General features: G+C 39.1%; 3 protein-coding genes across 7 annotated transcripts; 2 read left to right on the top strand and 1 right to left on the bottom strand.

Annotated features, from left to right (window-relative positions):
* The first annotated feature begins 1,975 nt into the window (after positions 1 to 1,975).
* cisha (cytokine inducible SH2-containing protein a) lies at positions 1,976 to 4,595 on the top strand. The gene is made up of 4 exons (XM_071494327.1): positions 1,976 to 2,093; positions 2,631 to 2,695; positions 3,303 to 3,466; positions 3,624 to 4,595. Exons 2-4 carry the CDS (start codon positions 2,676 to 2,678, stop codon positions 4,118 to 4,120), a joined length of 681 nt encoding a protein of 226 aa, XP_071350428.1. The 5' UTR covers positions 1,976 to 2,093; positions 2,631 to 2,675; the 3' UTR covers positions 4,121 to 4,595.
* On the bottom strand, positions 4,503 to 10,512 carry hemk1 (HemK methyltransferase family member 1). The gene is made up of 11 exons (XM_071494323.1): positions 10,240 to 10,512; positions 9,111 to 9,284; positions 8,917 to 9,008; positions 8,679 to 8,772; positions 8,445 to 8,582; positions 7,857 to 7,921; positions 7,650 to 7,699; positions 7,459 to 7,564; positions 5,961 to 6,056; positions 5,560 to 5,670; positions 4,503 to 5,308 (listed from the first exon to the last, which is right to left on the bottom strand). Exons 1-11 carry the CDS (start codon positions 10,300 to 10,302, stop codon positions 5,245 to 5,247), a joined length of 1,053 nt encoding a protein of 350 aa, XP_071350424.1. The 5' UTR covers positions 10,303 to 10,512; the 3' UTR covers positions 4,503 to 5,244.
* Positions 10,513 to 12,553: 2,041 nt separating this feature from the next.
* nprl2 (NPR2 like, GATOR1 complex subunit) lies at positions 12,554 to 18,050 on the top strand. Of its 5 annotated transcripts, none has more exons than XM_071494315.1 (11): positions 12,554 to 12,979; positions 13,783 to 13,874; positions 14,028 to 14,196; positions 14,306 to 14,414; positions 15,045 to 15,181; positions 15,520 to 15,617; positions 15,960 to 15,996; positions 16,467 to 16,560; positions 16,652 to 16,769; positions 16,886 to 17,028; positions 17,143 to 18,050. In XM_071494315.1, the coding sequence occupies exons 1-11, from the start codon at positions 12,908 to 12,910 to the stop codon at positions 17,208 to 17,210; spliced, it is 1,137 nt and encodes a 378-aa protein (XP_071350416.1). In that variant the 5' UTR covers positions 12,554 to 12,907; the 3' UTR covers positions 17,211 to 18,050. The 5 variants fall into 5 exon arrangements, with proteins under 5 accessions (XP_071350416.1, XP_071350420.1, XP_071350418.1 ...); XM_071494319.1 differs by having other exon boundaries at positions 12,839 to 12,979; positions 13,758 to 13,827; positions 17,143 to 17,357; XM_071494317.1 differs by having other exon boundaries at positions 12,839 to 12,979; positions 13,758 to 13,874; positions 17,143 to 17,357.
* The last annotated feature ends 767 nt before the right edge of the window (positions 18,051 to 18,817 follow it).

The following is an 18,817-nucleotide window of genomic DNA, read 5'->3' as shown; positions in this document are numbered from 1 at the left end:
CATCCACCAGATGTACAGACTTATCTTTTTTATTGTTCCACTTATTCACCTGCTCCACATCCCCTCTCACCTGAGCTTCCCTCCCAACTCACACACCTGAATCAAGTTCTCTCATCACCCAAGCGGCTGTTGCTTGTCATCTCATCTGCCTATTTTTCACCATTTAAGTTCATTTAATCTGCCTGCCTTTCAGTCTGAATGCGGGTCCTCCTTTCCTGTCCTGCTTCCATTAGCCATGACAGGCAGACGTATAATTTTCTTGCAGTGCATAGGTATATTATTATGTAACTGAGACACAGAAACATGTGCCCAGCAGTGGTGCAGATATGTTCATATGTTAAAACACATATAGTGCACGAGCCGCTCGGCAAACATAAAATTCTGACAGGAATAAATAAGACTGTTGCCACCGAGTTGCAATAATATCATGCTTTTCTCTGTTTTGATCTGCTTTACATTTATCATCAGAGGGAGGCCAACTATGTTTCTTCTTGGAAGTACACATGGGAAATGCAGTTAACAGTTGTAGTTTCCAAAGTCCAAGCTAGAGCTCTGGTCCTTTGGTCAACAAATTGATCGACATAATAAAGCTAAAACTATTTTGGTAATTAAGAGAACATTTCAGTAAATTCATCTTTGAGGAAAAAAAATCATCTTCCTCTTATTCCAGCTCCAATGTGAATATAAAATCCTGCTAAGGTACACAAAATTAATTCATTAAAAATAAAAAATAAAAGAAGACCTCGGTGTGAATGAGGTGCTGTGCAGGTCCTTACAGTTCCTGTACCTTTTCATCTTCAAATTCTTGGCAAACTTTCTGCCTACACCTAAGAGACGCTCCACTTACCAAACCAGGTAATCCAGATAAACAACATTTTATTATCTCTGAACTTCACAAAACTTCCTTTTCATATCTTGCACCCCAGGAATTCAATACATTTCAAGACAACCTTCATTTGAAAATGCTGCCATTGTATCAAGCATTCAAACGCCACATTGGAAAAATACTTTGTGAAGTGTGAAATGTCTTTAAACAGACGTGGTTATGCTTTTGTCCATGGCTATCAGACCCTGTATAATTTGCTACTTGTGATTGTTGCAAACTGAATGAGTATCTTTGGATTTCTATTTACATAATTAACGTTAAAGTAACATAAAAGGTCATAACATAATTGTGGTGTTCTCTTTTTCTTCGTGAACTAAAAAACATATTTGTTCAACAGCATTCAGCAGGAATAGATAAAGTTCAGAGAGTTCTCAGAAAAAAAAAGCTCAATTCAGGATTTCTTGGAAAAAGCTGAGATTCAGGTATTTGGGATCAGCAGGCTCTCGTGGATTACGATACAGCAAAGCTGCAGCTTTGTTTCCAGTCCACCACACCGCCTGAATGTGTGGATGCGAGAGAGACAAAGGTGGCTCTGACTATTGTTGGGAGAAATATCTTGAAAACTTTTGCCCTGATCAGGTTGTTCCTCAAATTCATGACAATATGCATCAGTATTCTAAAAACAACAGCTGATATCTGGCCTGAGATATGAATATCTACATGCAGGAGGGAGAGCTGGAAGATGCGGCCAAGCTCAACCCCAGATGGCTGAACAAATCAAACATCATTTAATAAAACACACGGGGTTAGAGAAGTGAAACAAACCTTGCGCAGAGTGACATTTTCTATTTCCTACAGTAAGGTTAACCCTTTTTCCTTTCTTTTTCTTTTTTTTTTTTATTGTCACAACAACAACTTGTTTTCTCGAGCGTAATTACTCCAACAAACCTCCGAGAAAACCTCTCGCCGTGTTTTCCACCAGCAGGATCGAGGGAAATCTATATTACTGGAAATAGCCTGTGCGCATTCCTATTATCTTTAATGTCGAGGCGGTGAATTCCCAGAATGAAGGCTCTGTCAGGGCCGCCCGGCGGGGCGGAGTCAAGCCCTGCAATTATTCCTGGAAAGCGGATAGGGAGAAGCTGCTGCGCGATTCCAGGGAGAGAGCGCCGGTTCATCGAAGGCAGGAGCCGCCGGGCGAAGCAGGGGGAGGAGACGAGCCGCGCACCGCCTCACGACAAGGGAAAACACAGCATGGCGAGGCTCGGTACGGTTATAGCGAGAATAAACAATAATAATAATAATAATAAAAAATAAAAAAAAGCCACTTTGCCTTAAAAAAAAACAAAACGCTGCAGTAGCCGCGCGTCTCGCTGCAAAGCAAACAACCAGCGGCGGTGGGAGTTGGTGCGGCCGGTGTGACGTCAGAGCCGCCGGTGCTGAGAAGAGTTCTCAGAATAGACTTCTAGGAAACAGTAAATTGTAAAAGCCAAGCCTTTACACTCTGTCCTTCACACATTTGGGTCCCGATCTGGCGACAACACACTCCAAACCGCTGCTACAGAGATTTTTCCTCTTTTATGTTTTTAAATTCAGTCTGTTTTCCAGTGTTTTGTCTACTATCCGTGATATATTAGCTGCGGGACCAGAGGCTGTGCGGGTGTGCGGAGCTCTTCCGTGTCTTTTTTTTTATTTTTTATTATCTCTTATAATAGGTCCGCTCTCATCAAACCCATGTTAAAGCTTATTATTTGTGGACGTGTTTTTTAGCTTTAACGCTGTATGTTTTCATCGTTTTCTGAAGAAGTACTACCGACTGGATTTTAGCCCAGAGGATTCAACAAATAGTATGATTCTTTGTGTACCAGGGTGAGTTGGCTTTTCTTTGTCTCTTGGCTTCTCTCTCCTCAGTTCTTTTTTGTTAAAACCAGAAAACAAATCTATTTTTGAAACTTGTGTGCTCTTCATTAGTGTTAAGTTATTTTCAAAGAGTGTAAATTATGATCATATTCCAACTGTTCATGACTGCGATATGACCAATGCAAAATGGAAAGGTCTGTTACTCCGTTTACAAAAACTTAATTAAACCAACAACTCATTTAAGCAAGAAAGCCTGACTGAGATTAAAAATATCATTTCAAGTGTCCTGGCTAAGATTGGCAGCAATAACAAGACAAGCAGAAAAAAAAAGACAGAACATGTCACAAAATCAGCAAATAAAAATGCCATCATAAAATCAGAAATAAGACTAAATAGTCACATTTTGTGGTGGTCAAGTTCAACAGTCAACTGGTCTGAGCGAATAGTCTCCTCTTTCGTCTTATTGTTTAGCAATAAACACTGAACTACAAAGAATACACTGATGCAATAACATGGAGGAGTACAGCCTGCCATGATTATTGAGCTGCATGTGTTTTTTTTTTTTTTAGATTTTAATTTTATGCCATTTAAAACATATCTTTCATCTTATTTCTAGTCCTACACCTCTTCTGCCCGGTGCTCTGTCCACTGAAGCCCCACGGGGCATGCGGGCGGGAACTGTACCTCCTACCCCTTGCCTTCAAACCACCCCTCCAATATGGGACCCCGCAAAAGACCTGCAGGCAATTGCCACCAACTTCTTCTATCTAGAAAATTCAGGTACAGTATGAAAAGTGTTGTCACATTCACAGCCAGGGTCATCACTGATAGGATTGGTATTATTCTCTGCTTAGTTACTATAAAATAAACATCAAGCAACATAGAGGACAGCAGTGAATGTCCGGAGTGACTAATATTTCGGAATTTGTGTGTGTAGGATGGTACTGGGGGGCTATAACTGCGGCTCAGGCCCACGCCGCACTTCAAGAGGCATCAGAAGGAGCTTTTCTGGTACGGGACAGCAGTCACCCCATGTACATGCTGACCCTCTCAGTCAGGACTGCCCGTGGTCCCACCAGTATACGGATCCAGTACAGCGGCGCCCAGTTTTTGCTCGACTCCAGCTCCCCGGCCCGGCCCTGCCTGTTGTCCTTCCCCAGCGTGCCCTGCTTGGTGCAGCACTACATGGGACCAGAGAGGAAAGCTGAGGAGGGGAAGGTGGAGGTGGAGTCTCCTTCAAAACCCTCTCAGCAGACAATTCAGAAGCAGTCTGTGGTATTAAAACTGAAGCGGGCTGTGTACAAGCCCCAGGGCCTCCCGTCCTTACAGCACCTCACACGCCTTGTCATAAACAGACACTCGGACTGCCCTGACCAGCTACCACTCCCGAGGCCTCTGCTGCGTTACATACAGGACTATCCCTTCAAGGTATGAGGGGTCCCTCAGCTTCATTATTATGGAGGTATTCCAGCTGACGTAAAAGACAGACAAACATCAAACAGGACCTTTATGCCTGAAAATGACATCGCTGCTCCAGCAGTTGGAGGCCAGTCCCAAAAGAAACTGGACACAGGGTCATGTTTTTACTGATGAAATATGTACAAATTCAGTTAATACTGACGCGTCTGGTTTCAGACTTAATTTGTCAAGGACTGGGTGGTGAAGCATCCCAGAAAGAGATGACTTGTGAGAAAACTCTGTACTGTAATCTACACTTATTTTATGATTGATATGGAAATTGTCCATATCTACTTTACCCTCATCAGTTTTTGATGTACATACTGTTTCCAAGAAGTACACTGATTCCACTGAAACATCATTTTAAGCCATTTTATTTTTCTCAGTAAAACATTTTTTCTACCTTTTACATGTGTACATTTTTCTATTAAAATAACCAATTTGAGTCTAACTTGCTGTTCTTCTTTTTCTATTGTACTGCTTTAAATCCCAGTAAACAGGGTAAGGAGAGACAAAGAGTAATACTGTCTCCGTCACGATTATTAACCACCACATGATGACTGCTCATGTGACACTGAAATATTTTCGCCTTCGATCACCTTTGAAACACAAAGATTTTGTGGCCTTTGAGCTTTAAGTGTGTGAGACATGCTGATTGTGTGAGGAAGTAAAGGCCACATTGTGTGTGTGTGTGTGTGTTTTTGCTCAACAATGCATACAGCCTGCATCTGAGTCAGCGAGTGGCCAAGCAAAGGGGAGGACCGTTCATCAGCAGATTCACAGAACTACTGAATGCTTCCTGGGAGGAGGGTGAGATTCTGAGAGGGAGGGTTCTAAGAAAAGCCTCGGTAATTACCTTCAGCTTTGAGCCTGCTTTTGTGCCACCTCGCACACATTTTTTTATTGTGGTACACGATGTGATCACAAATGTTACCAGACTGAAAGTGCAACAGTGACATAAAAAGTGGTTTAAGCTTCTGCAAATTGTGAATTTTGAGTGATCAAATGAGTGCAAGCGCGTGCTCGGCGGCTCAGCGGGGGTAGGGGAGCTGAGGCTGTGGCAACCTGGGCTAAAGCCAGCGTAATAGGATCTCAGTTTCTCAATCCAGATCCAGTTTAGGTCCCTGTTTGACTTCTCTTTTCTGAAGGATGCAGAATCGCGGCCTAAGAAACAAAAACAAGTCAGTGTCACAGATGCTCAGGTTGGAAAGAATCACAAACAAGGATGTACTGAGTTTACATTTGTAAGATTTTATCAGTGCAGCGTTTTACTTAAAGTCTAATAGGCACTAATGGACCTAAAGGATCAACATGAATCAACGTTAGCATGACGTAACAGCAGGTTAAATGCTGACAAAATGATTTGATGATGTCCAGGTGACAGACATGAAGGCTGAGAGGTTTTCTGGACAGACCTGCCGGTGATGTCATGCCGTGTCTCCACATAATGCAGCTCTTCCACATTCGCCTCCACCCACCGCTGAATGAGTGGGGGGTGTCTGGGGTCCACCTCTAAGTAAACACGACTAATTCAACGGAAAAAGAACACAAAATGGATTAAAAATAAATTACCAACTGGACGCGATTATTAGAAGTAACCTTGAGATAAGAGCGGTGGCACATGTTGGGGCCTGTATTCACTGGAAGTCTTTTAAAAAGCTTAACTCATTAAAGACGCAACACGATACGTGTGTTTTTTAGAACATGCTGTTCTTGTGACAAGCTGCTGCCGCCATCAGGAATTAAACCCAGGTGGGGTGGGGTGTGTGTGTGTGTGTGGGTGTGGGTGTGGTTGTCGGGCAGAGGGGTTCCATACCCGAGATCTGACAAAATCCTCGGTGCCAGAGTTAAAATCTGGTTGATCACTTTTAAGCCGTCTTCACCTCCATCTAAAGCAGAGTGGTCTTCAAACCTGGAAGCAGCAGACAGTACCCACACGTCACTTAAATACTGCACACCCACTTGTTGTCACATATTTCCAATAAAAATACATTTCTAAGGACACCTAATGAAATATTAATTTTATACATTTTATGCATTTACAAAGGTTTGACTTTGGAAACGATGAAACAAACATCAAATTTGGTGAGTACAATTTCATTTTTGTCAATAACTTAAAAATTATTTTAACCTCTCTGATTAGAATTTATAAGCAGTATATAAATAGTCAACAAAATTATTTGTACCACATTATACCACACTACAATGCCTCCACAGCCAAAACGCACCGACAACACATTCAGTCAAAATTTTGTTAAGACCAGAATCGGACTAGTTGACATCTGTTTTAGCACATAAAATGTCTTTATGCCACAGATACGTATTATTTATTAGTGTTAATTTTACAGTTAATTCAAAATACAACTATAAATCAAACCAAACAGTGGACAAATAAACAGCTAAAACTAAAATAGCAATTTCTGCTTTTTCTCCACTTGAACTTCTGTGTTGTTACAGTTATCTGTCTTTTTATGAGGCATAATGTACAATATTGTAAACAGAAGTGACATTTGTAGTGTTGGTCAGTTTATTTCTCAAATCTGTAACTTCTCCTTCGTAACATCTCCTATGAAACATTTCCACTGCCATATAAACAGTTTATGAAAGCTTGATGACACATTGTGATCATACACGATCAATTATCTTCATTTGTCTTGTACCTGTAAATGATTTGTATAACCCCTTAATAAATAAATCATTTATACTGTAAGGATTTGTTCATGTGTGCAGTGATATATCAATATGAACTGTATGATAACAACTTTGTTACATTACGTGTTATGAATCATTATTAAATGTTTATAGACCATTTATGAATACTTAATTGCACGGGCGGCTGAAACAATTATTCAAATAATCGTACGAAACCTAACCAGCAACTATTTAGATAATCAATTTCTCATTTCAGTCATTTTTCAAGCAAAAATGTAAAACATTTGCTGATTGCAGCTTTTCAGAATTCACTACTGTTTATGTTTTGGATGATGGTAAATTAAATATCTTTGAGTTTTGGACAAATAAAACACCTTGGATTGTGGGAAATTATATTCGGCATTTTCCACTGTTTGCCAGCATTTTATAGACCAAATGAGAAAATAATTGACAATTAAATCAATAATCAAAATAACTGGTAGTTACAACCTTAGCTGGAGGTTGTAATTGTTGACAAATCCATTAATGAACACCTTTAAACCATATTATAGATTATTATAATGTGCTACAACCATTTATTCACTGATTACACTGCTTATAAATGCTAACTATGGGCAGGTTAAATAAAATCTAAATTAAGAGAGGCTGCGTGTTTTAACCACCTAAATATTTCTGGTTCCAACGATGCCATATCCTCTGAGAACAGGTACGGAGGATTACTGACCAAAGCTGAAACAGGGCTACAGAGGCTCAACACAATTCCCGCATCTGACAAAGCACAAATCAAAACTGTTAATAAGCAGTGTATTTCAATGTGTTATTTAAATAACTGCAATGCACTGCTTTCACTTACCTTTCATTACATCTATATGATGAATCTGTAATCTGTCCTGAAGCCCCAACCTGCACAGAGAAACCCCTCATCAGACTTTATGCATTATTGCATACACCCCCAATAAAAAAAAAAATAACAAAAAAAAAAACACAGTCATTATAACCATATAAAGTACATCAATACAGACATTTACATTTGTTTTTTTATGTGCTTAAGTAAAATTACCTTGATGCATTCTCCCTTGTTAAATCCACCGCATCCTGGCTTTGATCCAAGGCAATGGCTCTAAGCTAGTCAAAAAGAAACAAACACAGCAATTAAAAACTGCTGTTTACTGTTGGATGCAACAACCTCACAAAAAAAAAAAAAAAAGGATTTGCCTGTGTTCCTGTGTTTGTCTGCATGAGAAAGTTAAGACATTTTCACAATTTTACGATCTGTTAACAATGGAGACAGAAAAATAAGCAGACATAGTTAACGTGGCAGGAGAGTACGAAAAAATATGTTTGTATCATCAGTGAGCTGCTGCACAATACACTATAGTGTATTCTACTACAAAGCCCTTTTACTTATGTGTATTCAGTCTACATCTGTAACTAATGATTTGTTGTCATTACCAATTAACCTACTGACATTTCATATTAAATTAAAAAACGAACACATGACCATCTCGAGATACAAAAACCCCACAGTGATATCTGAAAATTACTTAATAAATCTGATTAGCAGCCTAAATAAGTCAGTGTATTCAGTTTAGAAGGATAGGAAACTGACCACTGATCAAATACTTCCTACGACAAACGATGACCTCACCTGAGGCAGACTCTTCAGCAGACTGAGAGAAATAGCACCAGAGCCACATCCCACTTCCAAAGATGTATGCTGAGTGTCTGCTCCTACTCCAGTCCCACACCTCATCTCCAGATCAGTGAGCACAAATTCGACCAACTCCTGCACCCAACACACAGACAGAACATGGCTCTGGTTATCTGTGGGGGATCACTGGGATTTCATGTGGCCTGTTTTTTTTTTTTTTTTCTCTCCAACCTCCGTTTCAGGTCTTGGTATGAACACAGGAGGTCTCATCTTCAGTGTCAGATCTCTGAAGTCCCACTCCTCAATCACATATTGCACAGGCATTCTACAAAAAAACACATACAATTACAGGTATGAGTATTCAGGCTTTCAATTTAAGGTTTATTGTCATTTCCACACAAATGCTTGACATACAGGGAATATATTATATCTGTACATCTGGACAGAAATGTATCTAGAAGCTTTATACCTGGAGAGACGTCTAGTGCAGAGCTTCCACATCTGCTCTGTTTTTTCTCGGCTGAGAAACTCTGTTAACTTCCCCTGTTCAAGACTTTCTATCTGGATAAAGGAATGGCATGCAAGAACATTACAAGATGTTGTTGCAGATATTCAGACATTACGTCAGGCAGTGCAGAATGACCTCATAAAATGTCAACTCACTGTTTTAGCCCCGAGCAAATGAGCAACGATGTAGTGGCTAGAGTGGTCAGGCTCCTTCACACCTCTCTCCTCAAAGTGCCTCCTCCATAAGTCCATGGCCTGAAGTGCTGTGATCCTGCCTGCAGGTAAGGCTGGAGCGGTGCATGCACGCACTGCATGGGAGCTCCAAATTCCCTAAAAAGCGTTTGATTTAAGAGAGTTTCTGAAGAACCACAAATCAAAACCCTCTGTGCATTCCAGCAGCGGTTTCACAAGGCCTTGTTAAAATTCCCTGACTGGCTGGTTGCCTCGCCATTTCAGTGACACTGAGGAGTCTGTTGTGAGAGCACTCAAGATACATGTCTCATCACTTCCTCTGCAGACTGGAGGATCAAGTAATCTGTCCCCTGAGTTACAATAGATTAGCAGATATACACAGTCTAATGCTCCCCAGAAGTGTTTCTAAAACTCTGTCCCCAATGCAAAGTACTGTATGAAAATTGATCTTCAGCCACTGACAGGAAAACAAAGATCATTTTTATAATATTTTAAGTCTTTTTTTTCCAACTGTGCCAACCAAATGTTTGTAACTCAGAGCTTCTTGAATGTGTATTTCGTGGTTATTTTTTGTTTGTTTCTCATAATAAATGAACTCCGTACTAAAAATTAAATGAGCAATAAATTCATAAAATATTATCATGTATGCACATCTGCTTCTTTATATTTTTATCTTGGTGATGAAGTCAGGACTGGGCGTATTAGATTATATATATACATATGTGTGTGTGTGTGTGTGTGTGTTGGGGGGGGGGGGTTACAGACTGTGCTGCCACTGTCAGACCCATATTCAGTAACTGTATTGATAGCTGATAAAGATCCACTCAAATATCAATAACTAACGCATGATGACTGTGCCTATATGTGCACTAGCTTGTAGTTCAGTTGTCTGCAAAGCTGCTGCAAAGAACCTACTAGGACAAAGTTCAGCAATGACGGCTATTTCGCTATAGATAACCCCTTTACTTCTCATTTCATGCTCTTCCTTCATTATGTATGTCAGGGGCAACACCAGCCTGCTCTGCTCCATTGTGTTCATAACATCCGTGACTCCCTGAAAACAACAGAAAGATCAGTTTGACCAGTTAGTTACCTTTGGTCCAACACTCCTGCACCCAGAGCATCTGTAGCCTGCACTCACTGATCTTGTCCACATGGTTAATATAAACAGACACTCTCTATTCCCATTGTTTTACAGGAAAGTATTTGTACTCGCTGCATCCTTCAAGTATTCAGCTGTCCTATGTATACACTGTCTAGGTCACTTATCGTCCCACATGAAGTTTAAACAACATTTTTCTGTAGTCGGACCACACGCTAACTCACGGTGTTCATAATATTTCCTACACATGTCGCAGCAATGACGCACGAAACGTCTGCAAATGCGGCGCAGACTGCGCAGCACCGACTCTGGTGAACAACGTTGCCTTTAGGTGCTGGCGAAATTATCAGACAATAGTGGAGTATGTATAAGCACATTTACTCAAGTATTGTAGCAAAGACTAGTCAATAAATTCACAAGTAAATTCACTGACTACTTGTTGCCGCATTTTTTTATTCCGCTGCATATGTTTTTCTGCTATAGGTGCATTAGAAATCAAGATTTTTGAATACAAAAACATATGAAGCTTTATTAAATATGATGTGTTGTTACACACTTAAGTACTCAACAGTATAAAATCAGTCGATTGACAACTGTTTTGATAATAATCATCGTAATCTCTCATGGAAAAATTATAAAATATTTGCTGCTCGTCCTTTAAATTGTTTTATAACTTTAATTTATTTGTCATCATTTCGGGGTTTGGAAGTGTTGTTCTGACCAAAGCATCGTGAAGGTCTAATTTTGGGTTTTGGTGTGTGATGTAAGTGAACAGTAATAATCTTTAATAATCATTTTTTTCTGCAATGAGTATGTTTACTGTAATTACATTTTACTTAAGCAGACTTAAGTGTTTTTACAGTTTGGTATTAGTACTTTTACTTAAGTAAAATGTCTGAGTAGTTATTGAACAGCTGATGGTAAAGTTGTTATTATTATTATTATTATTATTATTATTATTACGCGCCATGACTTCCCCTGTCTGCAGTGTTTATAACGTCCGTTTAAATTAGTAATTTCCGAGGCTCGCCTGAAGGCATCAGTTTGTTGTTTTCTGGTGTACATGAATTTGTGGAGAGTCTTTGTTGAATAGTTTGCTATCGAGTCGAAAGCGCTTTTGTTAAGTGCACTAACTATGTCGTTGTTCAGACTTTAGCCTACAAGGTGCAATACCGTAAACACTTACTACACTGGAGATATGGAGAAATATGGAGAAATTCTGTGACACTACAGTGTATAAAGATGAAGTTATTGAATAATTTTACCAAATAAATCCCCCAAATTAGGAAAAAGCTATTTTTAAAGTTAAAGATTGTAGTATAACAAGCAGCAGCCCATTAATGTCTGACATGAATTTTGTGACACTAGAGTGAAGTTATTGAATACTATTCCTAATAAAAAACATGTTTCTCCAAACGAAGTGTTGTAGTACAACCAGCAGGTACCCACTGATGTGTGACTTGATTTTGGTGACACTACAGTGTGTGAGAGTGAAGTTATTGAATAATATTCCATTAAAAATCCCCCAAATTAGTATAAAAGGCACATTTCTCCAAATTAAGTGTTGTACACTACAGTGTATAAGACAGAAGTTATTGAATATTCATGTAGTGAGTGTTTTCGCTATTGCAGTTTGCAGACAGTCCCTGCTTGGGGAACTTTTAGCCACTCTTTCAGCGCTCAGCTGGGTAGAAAACATCAAACCAAGTAAAGTAATAGTGCAACATTAACCAGTATCAAGAATATGCAGTCAGAAGCTAGATAGGACATTGTTTTAGGAATATGTAAAGCAATCTTTAGAATTACAAAAACAGGAACTAGTGTAAAGGTCATTTGGGTTCCAGCTCACACAGGGGTGGGGGGAAACGAACTAGTAGACAGAAGTAGATTTGGCAGTAAATTATAGTAAGCCTGAAGTTAAAAGTATAATTAAATCAACAATGGTGAAGAAATGGTACGAAGAAATGAACAGGGAGGCTAAAGGCAGACATTATTACAATATCCAAAGGAAAGTTGGAGAAATGAGAACTCAAAAAGAAGAAGACATCATCCCAGGGATGAGATTTGGACATACTAATCTTAACAGTGCACTTGATGTGTGAATACTGCAATTTACAGGAAACACTGCAACCTGTAATTATTTATTTTCCTCAATACCACCAAGAAAGACATATTCTCAAGTCGCAAATTGGAAAAAGAATAAGAAATAAGTTTAAATTAAAAAATATTCTGCCTACACTCCTTTTCAGAAGGTGGCGGTAATGCACCTAAAGGTTGTTTGCCAACCGCCATGAAACTACAGAAGAAGAAGAAGAAGAAGAAGAAGAAGAAGAAGACCTGCTGTTTGTGTAGCCCCTAGGCTCGTTGTGATTAAAACTGGGTTATAGCTCACTGTCCACCTGACCACGATAGAAACGAGGAGTACGTTTGTGCCGCAACAACGTTTTCGTTTTGAGTTATTGAATCGGGGAAGTTTGAATCTGTCAATAACTCTACCGAAGTCGCTAACATCTGCTAAAGCTGAAGCTAGCAGCTAGCTGCGGCTGCTAAATAACAGCTGAAGCACAACAGGGAAGGCAGGCAGAGGAGACCAGCATCTAAAGCTGAAGTAGTTTGGTTAAAGTTTGTAGCTTGTCCTGCTGTAAGGTCTGTGGTAGGCATGACCACTCGAATAGAGTGCGTATTTTTCAGTGAGTTTCACCCAACTCTGGGCCCAAAGATAACATATCAGGTAAGTGTGTAAATATAATATTTGCTGAAGTCAGATGCAAAGTCATGGTTCAACATTTTAACAAGAGTAGCACTAATAAACTGACCACGATTGCACTGCAAGCATGGTGATCTCTTTGGTTATCCTTATTGTGATGTAGTAGTGAAATTATAGTAATTATATAGTTCAGTATCAGATGCTTCAAGCACATGGAGATTGACTCACAATAGCTTTTTTCCAGTATATAAGGTCAAAATAATTGTCAACTATTTTGATAATTGATTCATAGTTTTGAATCATTATTATTATTATGTGTCATAATTCATGGGTCTTAGGTTTTCAGATGTGAATAAATAATTTCTGGCTTCTGTATTCTTCTATGATAATGAACTTAGTATGTTTGGGTTTTGGGCTGTTTATGTTTATGCTGTTATGTTGAATACAGGTCTAATATTGAGTTGAGGTTTATCATTAAGTTAAATACGTAACTGCATGGGTTTGGAACATTTTCAGTATATTAAATGCTAAATGAATTGACTTCCAAGAGTGTTCCTATTTAATATATTCCCAAGAAAAACATGCATTGTTGCCTTTATTCACAAGCAGCTGGAGAGATTTTCCTTGGTCAGTCTATGCATCATTGTGATTGAGTGTATCAAGGAATTTAAATTAGAATCATTAATCTTGCCAATGGTAAACATGTATGTAATCCGTCTACATATTTTTGTAGTATTGACCTTGCTAGTGCACGGTAAATAATCTCCTTAGTCTATTTTATCGGATGTATTTTGTCATACAGTTTCCCCTGTGTCCGCTCCTGACAGGTCCCCGAGGAATCCATTTCACGGGAGCTCTTCGACACAGTTCAGGTTTATATCATTACCAAGCCAGAACTGCAAAACAAATTAATAACAGTGTATGTAATGTAACCCTTCATATCTGTCTCCTTATCATAATCCTTTGATTTTTTTTTTTACCTTGAAATATGTGTTTATATTTACAAGGGAATGGTGTGTTGCTCCTATTCAGAATCAAACTATCCTTTGTTCTCTTTATCTGTCTATTGTAGCACTGCCATGGGAAAGAAGTTAATTGGGTGCCCTGTATGCATTGAACATAAAAAGTATAGCCGGAACGCCCTCCTGTTTAACCTTGGCCTTGTTTGTGATGCCCAAACCAACACATGTGCCCTTGAGCCAATTGTGAAGAAGCTGTCTGGGTACCTCACTACTCTGGAGGTAGTGAATAATGCATTTTTACATCTGTCCATGTCACAAATTTGTGTTATTCTCAGCACTAAGACATCCCAGAGATGATCTTAAACCTTTCTGCTTTCTTGTGTTGCAGCTGGAGAGTGGCTTCATTTCCAACGAGGAGAGCAAGCAGAAACTTTTACCCATCATGTCGACCTTGTTGGAAGAACTCAATGCCACGGGAGCCTGTACTTTACCAATAGGTATTATCCCAGTTTGTACTGTGCACATACCGCTTTTCTTTGTGGCAACAACTCTCGCAACTATCTCTTTCTCATGAATGCTAAGAGTGGTGGCAAGATGCAAATTATGTGTGTGTTTGCTACAGGAAGCAGTCTTGATGTAATGATTAACTGTAACACTATGTTGAAAAAGTGCTGGTAATTGTCTGAAGGGGAAACACCTCCTGAGGTTTTGAGAGGAGTTTAGGTTATAGTTTATTAGTTGAATTTCGTTTTACTAGTTAGTTTGCTAGCTGTATAAACACAGCTTTCAAACTATACTTGTCTTCCCACAGTGTGCTGTGACCTAATCCTGCAGAGTGATAGATGTGAACAGGCTTAAAAATGTTCAAACTGATTTGAAGTAATGAAGAGCCTTTCACGAAAAATTGAATAATCATACTGACCTATCCAAATTGCAAACATAATTATTAAGTAGTGCTTTCCTTGATTTTTGACTGAAACGCTTTTGGGAAAAAGCATAGTAACGGCTCCTCAGACAAGAATTGAGAACTAAAGATAATGGTTTGGCATTTGAAAACCTAAATTTGCTTTCATGGCTATCATAGCTGTCAGGATAGTTTTATAAATGTCTAATTTTCTCTGATTTAGATGCATCTAACACTATACATCTAAAGCTGATCCAGCTGCGTAAGGACCCCCCGATTGTCCAGGAGTATGACGTTCCTGTCTTCACGCAGTGTAAAGACCATTTTATCAAATCTCAGTGGGATCTCACCACTCAGCAGGTAGACTCTCGCTCCCTAAGCAGAACGTGGCTGATATCGAGGAACATTGTGATAAGATATATTCAGAAATTCTAGGAAGTAATTAAAAGTCTGTTATCAACTGTGCAGGAAGTGATATAAACACCTCCATCACATGCAGTGCTTTGCGGATGAAAGGAAGGACTTATGTAGGAACAGGTGTAGGCGCAGGCTTTATTGATACGTTAATCTTATTGTTGTAACAATGAAGAGAATTACAGGTACATAGTAATGTGTATATGGAGCTTATTAAAGAGGCAGTTCAAGTCATGGAGATTAGTACAAGTCAGTAACTTTATACTATATCTTGTCACCTGCAGATCCTGCCCTATATTGATGGATTTAGACACATCCAAAAGATTTCAGCTGAAGCAGATGTAGAGCTGAATCTTGTTCGTATTGCTGTGCAGAATCTATTGTGAGTACATCTCAGTGAATAAAGGGCAACACATACCAGAGGCATCTGATGCACATCAGAACATTCATTATTTTCTCTGTACAGTGCAGTAAGCCTGCACATCAGTGGCTACTCGAAGAACGTCATTGTGGGTTGAGCCACATCAAGATAAGACAAAGTTCTGTTTCTCAGTTTCTTCTGATGTGGGTTAGCTTTTCAGAGAACCACTCTCATAACATTTTCTGGCCTCGAATGATTAAATATTTCATGATGCAGCTGGTGTGGGTTGTACCTCAGTGTGTTGAAACTTATGTTTCCAAATAAAAACAAAGACAGTTTCTCAAAGCTCCGTTTCCTTCACAGGTATTACGATGTCGTGACCTTGGTCTCGATTTACCAGGTGCTAACACCGTGCAACACACACATTCCACTGGAACTGTGACTTATACTGCGATAATACTACTTATGATGAAATAACTGTACCATACAACAAAGATACTCGACACTATAAGAAGAAACATCCGTGTTTTCTAGAATTAAGTCTTACTTATGTGTGAAAACAGTCATTTAGAGAAAAAAAGTCAGTATTGTTAAATAACTTCAGGTCTGTGTACATGTAACAGCTGACACACTGTCCTCACCTGTTGACTAAAAGAAAGTATTAAGATATTGAAATATGAAGATTTTTCTCAAAATATTGTGACTTTTTTTCTCATATTTCTTTTACTTTATTCTTGAGCTTAATTAAAAACATTATGACTTTTTCTTGTAATATTACTACTTTTTTCACAAAATATTCCCACTGTATCCTCAAAATGGCCCTTCTGTTTAGTTTGGTTATTGTCTTGTGCCTTTTTCTATTCCCACCAGTACTCAAACGTGTACTGCACCACCCCCAAAGTCCAGAGCCTTATAGATGACAAGTCCATTCAGGAGGAGTGCCTCCACTATGTCACCAAGCAGGGTAAATAAGCATTCTGATTGTTCAACCCAAGTTGTTTTTTCCCCTTTATTTTGTGATGATTGTTGCACTGTTTTTTTTTTTTTTTTTTCAGGACAAAAGCGGGCCAGTCTGAGAGATGTGTTCCAGCTCTACTGTGGTCTGAGTCCAGGAACCACAGTCCGAGACCTTTGCTCTCGCTACTCACAGCAGCTTCAGAGGGTTGATGAGAGGTCAGCATCACTCACAGAATCAGTTCCTCAGAACACTTCACGGCTCTTGAAAAAAATAGGCCAGAGTTATATTTATTTGCAGATGTGTCATGTTTGTGTCATGTGTTGCCTTTCAGGAGGCTGATCCAGTTTGGACTAATGAAGTCTCTTATTCGGCGGCTGCAGAAATATCCAGTGAAGGTGATCCGTGATGAGAGGAGCAGGCCGCCTCGACTTTATACTGGTTGTCATAGTTATGATGAGATCTGCTGTAAAACAGGCAGGTTTTAAAACTCTACCTGATCACGAAGAAATACCCTTTGGACGTAAACACGTTTGTTTGTAGTCAAATTGCATATATATTAACTAGGCTGGTGTTGTCATGATTTTACAGGGATCAGTTACCAGGAGCTGGACGAACGTTTGGAAAATGATCCCAATATCGTGGTGTGCTGGAAGTGATGTGCTTTGAACTGAAAAAAAAAACAAACAAACAAAAAAAACTGCTCTGTGTTAAAGACAGCCATTTCACTGAAGGACACAGACATGCCTAACCCAAAGATGCCTTCAGCGAGAGGAAGAGTTTTCTTGGAATAACCAAGCAAAGTGAAAGTGAAGTAGTATTTTGTAAATTTTTATGTTAGTGTTTTTTTAATTCTAATCTGCTTTTGTCAAGTATTGGGGTCAACATCAAGTGAGGGTGGTTATATTTATTAATGTTGTGAAAAAGAAAACATGCGATTAATTATAACACAATGTGACAGACTGTCCAGACATTTTAGACACTCTAGATGTTTAGATTGTTATCCATCATACAGTACCAACAGGGAGATGTCCGATCAGTCCCACATTCATTCTGCAGCACAAGAATGAGCACAAACATACAGTCAGAGAGGCGGAGAACTGTCTTCAGAGACAAATGGATCAAGGAGTCCTGCAACAGTTGGTCTGGCCCATACAAAGTCCTGACCCCAACATCATGGAGTGAGTCTGGGATTACATGAAGAGTACGAATGGTTTGAGACAGCCTAAATCCACAGAAGAACTATGGCAAGTTCACACTGGAACAACCTACCTGCAAAATCCATTGACACATTGTGTGCAATTGTACCGAGGAGAAACGGTGCTGTTCTACAGGCAAACGGTGGTCACACAAGATTACTGGGGCTCGAGCACGGACCAGTGCCATTCATGGCATTATTTTTGAAAGCATCCTCACTTTACGCTTAGTGCCTAAAACTCTTGCACAGTACTACATATCACTAAATGGAAAAGAAATGCAATAAATGTCATTCATGGTCATATGGTGTAAGATGCACAGTTTGATAGTCTTTATTGCTTATTATTTGTTTTTAAAAACCCTATTACATAACCTGTATGCTGTTATAATGCCATTCTGCTAAAGCTCTGCTGTGCCACACCCCTTAGTGCACCCCCCCATACTGATGCTCTGTAGATAACCTGTATTCTGTTGATAACACCAAGTATGTGCATAACATGATGCTCACAACATGTACAGTTTTACTTTTGATGTAATTTTGCAGCCTTTTAAAAACGTAGGCTATTTTCACTCATTTTAGTAAGGTACTGTCCAGTATTGTGTATGTAAGATTTTACATGAAATATGATAGATTGTTATAGAGTAAACCGTCCAGCTGCACATAATATAGTTACAATTAACTCCATTTCACCCACCAAGAAAAATGCTCTAAAAAGTAAAGAGCAGTAAAAAGCTTCAGTAATATTGATTGTTCTGCAGTAAGTACAAATACGTTTTGCTATTACTGCTTGTGCACTTTTGCTTAGGCACCATGTTTTTTTAAGGGATTTCACTTTACTTTAGATTTTTAACAGTGTTGTGTTGCTAATTTACTCAGGTAAAGGCAGTGGTGGAAAATAACTAAGTACATTACTTAAGCTCAGTACTGAAGTACAATTTTGAGGTACTTGCTTTACTTGAGTATTCCTATTTCATGCTACTTCGTATATTTCAGAGGGAAATGTACTCTTCACTGCACAACATTTCTCTGAAAGTTATACTAGTTACTTTGAAAATTCTGATCACAAAC

This window comes from Trachinotus anak, unplaced genomic scaffold (genome assembly GCF_046630095.1).
Source record: "Trachinotus anak isolate AG129_WGS33_773 ecotype Australia unplaced genomic scaffold, CSIRO_AGI_Tana_v1 ptg000013l, whole genome shotgun sequence".
NCBI classification, from domain to species: domain Eukaryota; kingdom Metazoa; phylum Chordata; class Actinopteri; order Carangiformes; family Carangidae; genus Trachinotus; species Trachinotus anak.
Note: the sequence above shows the minus strand (reverse complement) of the source record. Positions and strands in the feature narration are given on the sequence as shown.